Source organism: Chenopodium album, chromosome 20 (assembly GCF_948465745.1).
Source record: "Chenopodium album chromosome 20, dcCheAlbu1.1, whole genome shotgun sequence".
Taxonomy (NCBI): Eukaryota; Viridiplantae; Streptophyta; class Magnoliopsida; order Caryophyllales; family Amaranthaceae; genus Chenopodium; species Chenopodium album.
Window position 1 is genome coordinate 37,985,872 of NC_137853.1, and position 11,462 is coordinate 37,997,333.

Here is an 11,462-nt window from a genome sequence, read left to right on the forward strand (position 1 = left end):
GCATGCGTCTAAGTATATTTGATAGTGTTGTATGGTTAAAGGATCAATATGACTTAACTCTCAATGAATTTAAGATCGATGATTCAACATTTGGTCCCAAACATACAAGGAATGCCCACATAATTTAACTACCTTTTAAAAAATCTGATTTTGTGGACCCAAATAATGACCAATCTGAAATCCAAAGGAGTATATATTAATACAATTATACAAGATGAATACAAGAAGGTTTAGTCACTTTCATGTTTTATATGTTATGGTATATTCTTAATTATAAGTGAGTTTATTAGGTACAAGATTTTGGTAAATTTAGTAGATCGTTTTAACTAACATGCTCTTTGTCTGCCAAGTACAGTCCCTATCCACCTCTGAGCCACTGATCATTATTTCATGTTTTTATATCATGATATGTCCCTATACTACTATAGCTTATCGTACTTAAGTACTTAACTAATAATGTCATTTATAGTGATTTAATACGTTTGAATTTTTAATCAGGATTAAAACAGTTAGGAAGGAATGAGTCATATTAACATGAGACTCAACTCAACTTTAAAATGACTTAACACATCACACTAAATTAATAGTCGGCGATTATGGTTATTTGGAATGAGTCATACTAGCATGAGACATATCATCAACTTGCTCTTTAACTAGGCATGCATAGATCAAGATTGCATTCTAGACTTTAGTCTCAAGTAGTCAAAATTATATATTGGCATGTATGTCAGTTAAACTGTTAAAGTAATGCATTTAAATAGATATGAAAGGAATATTATTGTTAGGCAACATAAATTAATGAAAGGATATTCTTCTTTTTTCTTTTACTTGCAACACTTTAACTTTAACACAATTCACATATCTTATATATGTACTTTGACTACCTTTAATGACTATTTATTATCGTGTGAGATCCTGTTAGATACATTAATCTATATATTCTCCGCTATGAATTTGATAGAGGCATATATATACACTATTGTTATTAGCTCTTTATTTTATTTCTTACTACTCCGTTTCAATTTCCTTTAATATTACTTTATTAAGCATATAATAAGAGATTGTTAAGAGAAAACAATGCAAATATGCAATGTCAACTCTTTCCGAAAGCTGAAAATTAAAGTGGGGTGGTGTGTTTCACATGTCAACTCATTAATTACTGGTCTAGTGCGAATAAAGGGTATTTCATCCCACCAACCAAAGTCAATCCTTTAAGTATTTTACTAATTGCTCATGCTTGGTCACGTAATTAGCTTTTTATGTCAATTAATTTTTAAATTTCTTCTAAATAAAAGTCTTTTGTCTTAAGTCCTTTGACTTGTAATTTTTTTTCTTATTAAATTTGAAGAGAATGTCTAATGCTGGATGTACAAAGTATTATGTATGAATACTATTCAAATCAACCATACTAGTTCTTTTAAGGGGTTGATGTTAAACTATTTACCAATGATAATTATTACGATTTAGGACATGTTCACATTTACTGAATTGAGCTAAACTGAACTGAACTGAACTGATTGAAGCTGAACTGAACTGAACTGATTGGAGCTGAACTGGACTGAACTGAAGTGAATTGAGCTGAAATGAATATTTTATGGGAGGGAAATTAGGAGCTGGACTGAACTGAATTGAACTGATTGGAGCTGAACTGAACTGAACTGAATTGATTGGAACTGAACTGCACTGTACTGAACTGAAATTAAGTAAATGTGAACAGGCCCTTAATCCATCTTAATTTCTCAACGATTGTTAAAAATCATAGTATATTGGTCGTCAAAAGTTTATTATCTCAATGATGGGACTATTTTAATGATTAAGGCTATGTATTCTTCAACTTATTTCGAAACATTATTTCATACATTATTTTAATGATTTTTTTAATTTCATACATGATTAATCGCAAATGTCTTTTCAAGTCTTACTTCCTAGCTATGAATAAAATAGCTAAAAAAATTAGTAAGAAAAAGAGCATGCCACAAATTAAGTGCCTAGTTAAAGATTAGCTTAGCAAAGTAATTGCGAAATTGCGCATTTGCGCACACTAAATCTTCCATGTACCAAGGAAAATGTTGACTTACCTAAACCTTTTGTTTAAAGCCGTCCCATAATTTAACATTCTTATTGGGTTGGAAGTCCCACTTCAATTCTAATATCAAAATAATTTAAGTTGTTCCAATCCAAATCAGAAACCCATGTTAGGACATGAATAATTATGACACTTGCACCATCTTATAAAGATCTAAGTGTATATGCATCTATATAGTATAATATAATATAGGGTGCTAAGCCTTTTGATAATTTGGAGATAGATCAATTAATTAAATGCAATTTATTTACAAATATATTGTAATTAGGTATATATAACCGATAATTCGAGAAACTAATAAGATTTGATGTAGTTGGTTGAAAATCCACCTAACTAGTAACCTTGAGATCGCAAGATCAAATCTGGATTGTTGGATATTTAAATCTTCAAAGTCTTCAATACATTTATTGGATGTTCAAAGATAATGAGAATGGGATATTAATGCTTTGATTACGATAATGGAACAAGTAGAAGTTACAGAGGAATAATTTGAAAACGGAAAGAGTGTCAATTTTATCGACGGGTTAAGAGGGGGAAGATCTACTAATGCTATATATTACAAGTTACTATGTTTTCAAATTAAAACTAAAAAATTTGATATCTAATTCTAGATCTTGCCCTACAAAAATTTATTTGTTCAAAAATTACAAAGAAATCTCTTCATCTTTAAATGAGATTTAATATAAACTAGTCTTGTTTGGCTCTCTTTCCTCCCCAAAACAATCCTCTCTGTTAAGAAAGAAGAAAAATTATGAATTTGAAAGAAAAATTATGATACGTACTCTTGATTGATCCTTTTCTTTTCATTATACCCCTTATAATTTCAAGGAATATCCATAACTCCCAAGCATATGTCAATACATACTCCTATTTAGGGATATTAATGAGCCAAGGGAGGTATGTAGGATAGTTTCTCCACATCCTTACCCATCTAAAAATTTCATACAAATACCCGATTCACTACAAAATTGCGGTAGTTATACATCAAACTTAAATTCATCCTTGACCCTACAAACAATAAGCAGAACATCCCCACTTGTGTGGGTACCCAAACCCACCTCATACCCACTTTACCGTCCAACGACCATCTTTTGCTCATTTGAAAATCTTCATATGAGCTTATAAAAAGGGGTGTGCTAAACGCAACCTAAGTTTACTTGACGTAACCCTTTTTCCCTTAGTTTTTAACCCTAATAGAAATATAAAAGTTATCTTTTCTCCTCACCCTTTTCCCCTTATTTTTTAACCCTAATAGAAATATATAAATTATCTTTTCTCCTCCTCTTTCAACTTGATAAAGAATCTGAATAAATGTAATACTCATTGGGATTACAATGGATGATAATTTTGATCTGGAAGATCTTGGAATTAATGTAAATTTATCTATTTCTTATATTTTTTTTCCGAGTACAAAATATCAAGATTATGGACGAACAATTGATATGAGTACTCTTTTAACACAAGTTGCATGATTATCTGTTGTGGCATGTTATATGCTTTTAATGAAATGATACGCTTTAATTTTGATATCATACATGAATAATAAAAGGCTTGAAAAAGTATTGTTATATGCTTTTTACGAGGCTTGAAAAATATAATTTTGATATGTTATATGATTTTTTTTTTTTAATGTTGTTTAACTTTGATAGGATGATGCATACATTGAAAAAGTATGTGAGAATGCAATTGACTATAGTGAATATTTTACAACCACAACTATATTTCCTTCTAGAAAAGCCATGCTTGATTGGGTCATAGAAGTTGGTAAAATGCACAATATGGTCATTATCATTGCTCGTTCACAATATGGAGAAGGTCATGGACTAGGTACGGCAAAAGCTACCTTAAGTTGTGAGAGAGCCGGTAAATATAGGCTCAGCAAATCTGGAATTCCCGTGGATGTGGAAAAATTTACAGGAACAAAAAAAATGATGTGTCCTTTCAGACTTCAAGCAAAAGAGCATGTTGGTGGTGGATGGATTGTGTTTGTCCGCCATGGTATACACAATCATAAACTTCCAGACTATAATGAGGGTCGTGCAATTATCGGCAAGTTGAGTAAAGATGACCTATCATTAGTACAAGAGCTTTCAAAGTCTCATGTACAACCACTTCAAATTATGAATATTTTGAAAACAGTGAATAAAAAGACTCTGGTTACAGTGAAGCACATATACAATGCCCGTCAAAAGTTTAAAACAGAGTCACTAGGAGGTCGATCTGTGATGCAACAACTTATGAAACTAATTGTTGATAATGGCTACATCCAGTGGCATCGGGAAGAAGTAGGCACGGATGTGGTAAGGGATATATTTTTTGCACATCCTAATGTAATTAGTATGCTGCGTTTATTTCACTACGTTTTGATAGTTGATTGCACCTACAAGACAAATAAATATAAAATGCCTTTTCTAGAAATAGTTGGCATGGTTCCCACAGGTAAAAATTTTGCTATTGGATTTGCTTGGTTAAAAGATGAACAAAGAGGGAGTTATGAATGGGCTCTTAGTTGTGTGAAACAATTATTTGATCCAGATAAATTACCAGGTGCAATTGTAACTGATAGGGAATTGGCTATTATGAATGCTATTGCCATTGTATTTCCCAATTCTTTTCATCTTTTATGTACTAGGCATATTCATAAAAATGTGGAGAATTATGTGTGCAAGTTGACAAAAAATCGACTTATTGTGAATGCTTATGTGAAAAGGTGGCAAAGAGTAGTAGAAGCTAACACTATTGCTATGTATGAGAAAAGGTTCAAAGAAATGACTACCGCTTTTGCTAAAATGCCTGGTATCCTCAAATATGTGAATAAATCATGGATTATTCCATATAGAAACAGATTTGTTCGATCTTATACGATGAATGTTCTACATTTTGGAAACAGGACAAGTAACAGGTACTTAATTAATTTTATAAGAAATCTATATATATATATATTTATATATATATATATATATATATATATATATATTTTTATATATATATATTTTTATGAAAATAAGTAGATTAATAATTTTTCTCTTACTATCTTGGGCGAAAAGTGGGCATTCATCATTAAAATGTTGGTTGAAGACCTCGACTGGGAGTTTGGATACCATATGGCCTAAAATTCACTCATTTTTAGAGTCACAAACACACGAAATCAAGGCAACTTTTCAAAGGTCGCAAAACAGAGATCCCCATGTCACTGTATTACGACTCTTCATGTTTTTAAGAGGCAAAATTACTCATAAAGCTTTACGCTTACTTGACAATGAGTATAAACGGATGGAATCTGTTGGTGTGGATGATAGTATTTGTTGGTGTTATTTGAGAAAGATACATGGTCTTCCGTGCGCGCATGAGATGATGGCAATGGAACGTGAAGGTAGGAGTATTCAACTTTCAGATATTCATCCTTTTTGGAAATTGCTTAATATAGATGATGCCTCTTCACAAGATATGCCATCAAATAAATTTGAATTTGAGTGTCAACATGATATTGATAAAGTATTACATTCATATTTTATGGAGATTTTGAATCAACCTGAAGATAGGAAGAAAAAATTGGCAACTGAATTAGAAAAAATGATTTATCCTAAATTCACAAGTTTGAGAGAGCCAGAGTGTAATGAAAATAACAGAGGTCGTCCATCAACAAAGAATAATTCTACAAAAAGAGACCCATGCAATTGGGAGTACACTGAACAAATGTGCTCTAAATATTCTAAAACGACAGTCACAGGTCGTGGTCGTGGTCGTGGACGATCTTCTTCATCTGCCTCTGTTCCAGGACGTGGTAGGTCTTCTTCTTGTGGTCGTGGAAAGTCTCCTACACATGTCTCTTCTAATAAAAGTGTTAAATCCTCAAATAGTTTCCAAGGTCTGTCTTTGAATGTTGCTCCATTTGCTGATGATCTACCTTTGCCCATTCTGCCTTTTGTTCAGTATATCCATAATGTTATTGGAGATGGAAATTGTGGGTATAGAGCCATTGCTCGATGGATGTACGAGGATGAACATCGATGGCCAACCGTGAGGCATGAACTAGCTATTGAAATTGAATATAGATCTACCTTGTATTTTGATGTATTAGGGGAACGTGACTGTAACAGGACTTTGCAATCCGTTCAACATTACGTGGGACCAGCACCAAAATTTTACTGGATGAGTATGATTGATATGGGTTTCGTCATTGCCACTAAATATAATGTTGTGGTTGTTAGTTGGGCAGTGGACCAGTCTTTAACCTTTCTACCCTTAGTTGTAGAAGAAGGAAAAAACTCTCTAGAACGGATTATAACACTTGGGTTTTTAAAGTCATCTGAGCACTTTATAATGGTATGTGTACTGTTGGTAGTATATTTAATTTAATTCAATGTTACTTTGCATCTAATTAACTTTATTAATTGAACAGATTGAGATGAAAGAGGATTCTCCGCTTCCACCCATATATCCATATTGGCGCCATCATCATGCTAGTGTCAATGGATGGGACATACCTTTGCAATCAAGAATTAATCAGTGGCACAAAATTGCAAACGTTCGAGGACGTTAAACAGTAGCTTAGCTTGTTTGAAAAAGTTTGTTTTGTGTTTCAACTACAACATTAGAGATTAATTTAAGGAATTATATTCTATTGATTTCATTTAGTATTATGTTTTGCACTATTTAGGAATTTAAATTTTAAGTGCTAAGTGATTATAATTTTTTTTATGAGGGAAAAGATAGCAATTATTATTGAAAAATTAAACAAGTCCAAATCCGCAGCCCCTGACTATTTCAAGAATTATAAGTACAAAGTACTCTGTATAATTTTACAAATTCCAATTGTATGACAGTATAGATGCATCATAATTGAGCTACTAAAGCATCATATTTAGTACATGCAACAGAGTTTAACTCAAAGCTCAGGCACAAACGTTCCGCTCCACATGGAATACATACAGGTGCATCTTATATAAAGAACCACTAAAACCCAATAAGTTATAGAACTGAGAACACCATCAACAGTTCAACACAGACTGAGATAAATCGGACCACCCGGCGCTGGAATTGTTAGTTTCCAATCAAAAGTGCGAGGTCTTTTGTTCCATGCCCGTTTTCCTCCAACTTCCTTAGGCTCCTCTTGGGCTTCCTCCGGAATCTCTTGAGTAATGTTATCAAGTAATGGATCTTGAGATGCCCTCACTAATGCACGTTTTGCTCGAGCAGAAATTGTAATTTGCTTATTATGTAGCCGATTTTTCTTTCCATCGACCATCTACATCCAAGTAAAAATTAGATAATGACAAAATTACGGAGTAACTATTTAACAATGCCAACTCTTCCAAGTTACCACTCCATTGTCTTATTACATTTCAAGAAAGAAATTATAAAAGGGGTCACATACTACTTACTTTATTATATGGAGTACTATGCAAATAACATAATATACACTTCTAGGGAGTATGTATTTAGTTATCAAGTAATCTTGAAATCACTTCGATAAAATCTAATTAATGAGGTCTTAAAAAGAATCATAAATTTGCATTAGGCACCATACACTAGACAAAACGAGGTCATCAATATACTAAGCAAGCTTATAACATGGAATAATGTAGTTGTCCAAGATGCTTATGTTAAGGTTAGAAGAAGAAAAGGGAGAGAAGAAAGGTTAAGGTTTCCAAAAATAGAAAGATGATAATTTTATTTTGTGAGTTTAAGTGAAAAATTAGAGAAAAGAGAGAAAGAGAGGCAAGTATTGTCGGCTCTACTAATGGCATATAGTGGACCCCACTGTCGGCTAATGGCCATGGAGAAAGATATTAATTACATACTGTAGACACCAAATTGTGTCTCCCCAAAACCAAACCCAGTGATGAATGCCTTTCACGTTGTGTTATTATCGAATTGGGTGAAAGTGGTTTGAAAGTCGAGTGTTGCGGTTTAGTTTTAATTAAATGTTTTTCTCTCTGTTTTTGAAAATGACTTTATTTATTTTAAAATAGCCGAACCAGTTTAGTTTGGTCCATAATTAAGGTCCAATAATAGTGTAGATGGATGGGGCTCGAAGAGACCTTTCCAACGATATATTATAAGATCAATTCCGATGAATATTGAGGAAGTTGTGGCCAAAATACTAAACTAGGCCTGGTTAATTATTTTAAATACGGCCCAATGATCTAGAGGAGGGCCCAATGTTAATTATTATTCCTAAAATCATTAGGATTAATTATAGTTTTCTAGAAGTTTCTAGAAAGTTCTTTTTAATTATAATATTATTAGATTTAATAATTAATTATCTTTAATAGTTTTTTATTTTCTTAAATATATATTTTTTATCTTCTGTACGGATTCCGTAGATCAAGTTGATTAAAGATCGGATTCCGCGTGAAGAAAAACGCGCTAATACAGGCTGTCGCCAAACGACAAATCTATCGCCGCGCGACAGACCCTGTCGCCTCGCGACAGAGTCGATTCCTGGCGACAGCGTGTAGTTTTACTCCTTATCAAATTCTATGTTTTTCCGGACTATTTTTCTTATAAATAGGGTCCGAATTCCTGTTTTCAAGGATGAATACACAATCATCAATTATTTCTTAATTCTCTCTATTTTCTCTTGAGCAATATATTCTTTTCTTTCTCCCTATTTCTAAACCAACCTTTTTACAAACGATATTCCGCATTTGCAAGACTTAGAATCTCTTAGCCAAGTTCGAAGTTGCCTTCGCCCTAGACGTGAAAGGTTGATAATTTCTGAGGGTTTGGTCCAAAACTAGTCAAAACTTTATTTAATTTGATTTCAATTTACTTTCTTTAATTATTCTTTATTGATTTTCATTAAAGTTTACTAACTTGTGTATTTTGTTATTAGAAAGAGGTACGAGGCTTCAAAGTTTGTAATCTTATTACTCTCTTTCAATGTAGAAAGCATGCTTATTATTGTTTTATGATTCCTAGTATCATGTTAGGATGTTATTTTATGCTTTCTAGTATCATGTTTAGGGTGCCTTTAATCTTTTCTAATATCATGTTATCATGTTAGTACCATGTTAGGTTTAAAGCTTTGATCTTTATTGTTTAGTGACATGCTAGGGTTTGTTATTAATCTTGTTAGTATCATGCCTAGGATCTTGCTATTATTATTGAGCTTTATTATGCCTTATCATGTTATTATCATCGTTATCATGTTTATTGATTTATTTATTATGTTGCTTGATATGACTTATGTTTTATTGTTATTGCTTGATCACACCTTTTATGATTGTTAAAGGGAATTTGTACTTGAAATCACGCTTAATAAGATAATTATTAATTTGGTTTAGGCTAATGTGATTTTAACTCAAGTGATCGCCAATAATAGTTTATTTGTGCATTAATATTCAACCAACATAGATAAACAGGGTAGGTTTAATATGATGTTTGCATGTTATTCGAAAAGCGCACATGAATACGAGCAGAACAAAGTAGAGACCTATTTTATAGGGCGGGTCCTTTCTTTTGTAGATTGGATTCGTACCCTCATCCCCGGACCCTGTTTGGTTCAAGACCTTATGGAGTAGTTGATGGTCCTTTTGGATTGTCTTTTGGGTTTACAAGTTCTTAAAACTTGTTGGCGACTCTTTTTGCTCTTTGTCCTTCCCTTTGGAACGCCACCATACTTTAGTGTATGATCACAGTGGGGTTCAAGTTTGGGGTTGTCATAATGCTTGAAATATTCCCTACACATACTATATCACAGCAGAAGAAAAAAAACTGTTGTTATCATCCAGTCCTTTCAGGACCAATGTTCTGTTCTCATGTCCTCTGATCTTGGTTATTGCCTTAATATTTCTAGCTTAGTTTATGTTTGCTGGACTTTTAATTTTCACTTTTCCCTAAAGCATATTGTTATTTTCCCTTCCAGCAAGATGGTTTGGGTTTTACATGATTTGGATGATTTGGTTTTAAAGGCTTTAAGCCTGTAATATAATTACTTCGTTTTCTGAGTAAAAAAAAATATCACAGCAGCAACATGACAACACCACAACACCAGACTGCATCGTCACCAAAACAACAACAATTTTGGGTCATAAGTCACTAATTTTGGGTCATTAGTCACCAATTTTTGGTCATTAGTCAATACTACTACTACTCTACTCTACAAGAACTAGTATACTATTCAAAATCTTCAATTCAAATAGCAATCACTGAAATAGCAATTTCGGACAAGCCATATGAGACAGTACCCTAAATTTCATTACTAAGGCATGAATTAGATGCCTCTATTACAACCCACTTATATGAAACCTAGTCATCTATTATATCCCAGCTACATGAAATATCTCCATCTATTTTAGCCCAACTATATGAAATACTCAATCTATTTCACACAAGATACTCAAATTAGATGATATTAAATTATACAAAATATATGAAATACTGCTCTTAACCAACAATTTACCCAATTTGTTTTTTTTAAAGGACCCAATTAGATTTTTTTTTAATCAATTGAATAACAAAGATTGAATACAGAGTACTAAACAAAACCAATAATCATCAATTTGATTGACAAAAAATAACCCCAATTATACACTTGCATCTAACCCCAATTATATACATAGTACAAAAAATACCAATAATCATGAAATTCAATTGAAAAAAAAAACAAAAAAACGACCACAATTAAACAGATAACACCCACGAAATCAATAATCGCATCAAATTCGACTGAAGAAAACACAATAAATAAACCCTAATATTAATTAAAAACTTAGAGGAACAAAAATTATGATAATTGTGAGATTATACCTTAACAACAATGGGATATTGACGAAAATTCGATTTTAATTGCCCCTTTTTCGTCGAAAGAACACCAACTTTGCAACCATGGAATCGTTTTCAATTGTTTGAGTTTTTGCTGCAAAAGAGTCGTGTAAAAATTAAGGGGAGGATTAGTGAGCAGTTGAAACAACAACATAGGGAGAAGGGTATTTTGGGGATTTCAAGGGGGTGTGTTAAGTAAATAGGGGTTGTATTTAGCAACCGTGTATAAAAAATGGATATATGAAACAAAATACACTTAATTACCTAACTACATAGAATAATATGTTTTATTCTTTATTGTGTTTAACCCTAGTGTGGGAATACATGTGAGAATTGACACAATTATCATTAAAATTTATGGTATACGTTGTACTGTAGAAAAGATATCCATATTTAATATGGCCTTGTAGGTGGGCACGTCGGACAAGTATGAGATAGGGAAGAGGCGAGTCGGGTGGTAATGGCGTTGGGCAAGATAACCTAATTTCTACATCCGCCCTATTATCTATAATGAGTGCAAATATTAACCGTGTATTTGTTGTTTGATCATCACCCACCAAACCATCATCGGTCTATGAACTTGGATAAGTTTTCACAAAAACCA

The 11,462-nt window shown here is 32.6% G+C and overlaps 1 protein-coding gene across 1 annotated transcript; it reads left to right on the top strand.

Annotated features, from left to right (window-relative positions):
• Window positions 1–3,420: 3,420 nt before the first annotated feature.
• LOC145597180 (PKS-NRPS hybrid synthetase cheA-like) lies at window positions 3,421–6,629 on the top strand. The gene is made up of 4 exons (XM_081653335.1): window positions 3,421–3,459; window positions 3,736–4,988; window positions 5,134–6,412; window positions 6,489–6,629. The coding sequence occupies exons 1-4, from the start codon at window positions 3,421–3,423 to the stop codon at window positions 6,627–6,629; spliced, it is 2,712 nt and encodes a 903-aa protein (XP_081509461.1).
• Window positions 6,630–11,462: the final 4,833 nt, after the last annotated feature.

What these genes read in the sequence shown, in the direction of transcription:
- LOC145597180 (XM_081653335.1), top strand. Translation starts at nt 3,421, where the DNA reads ATGGATGATAATTTTGATCTGGAAGATCTTGGAATTAAT. An exon ending in TGGAAGATCTTGGAATTAAT is followed by an intron (nt 3,460 to 3,735) that starts GTAAATTTATCT and finishes TAACTTTGATAG; the next exon opens with GATGATGCATACATTGAAAA. An exon ending in GGAAACAGGACAAGTAACAG is followed by an intron (nt 4,989 to 5,133) that starts GTACTTAATTAA and finishes TTGGGCGAAAAG; the next exon opens with TGGGCATTCATCATTAAAAT.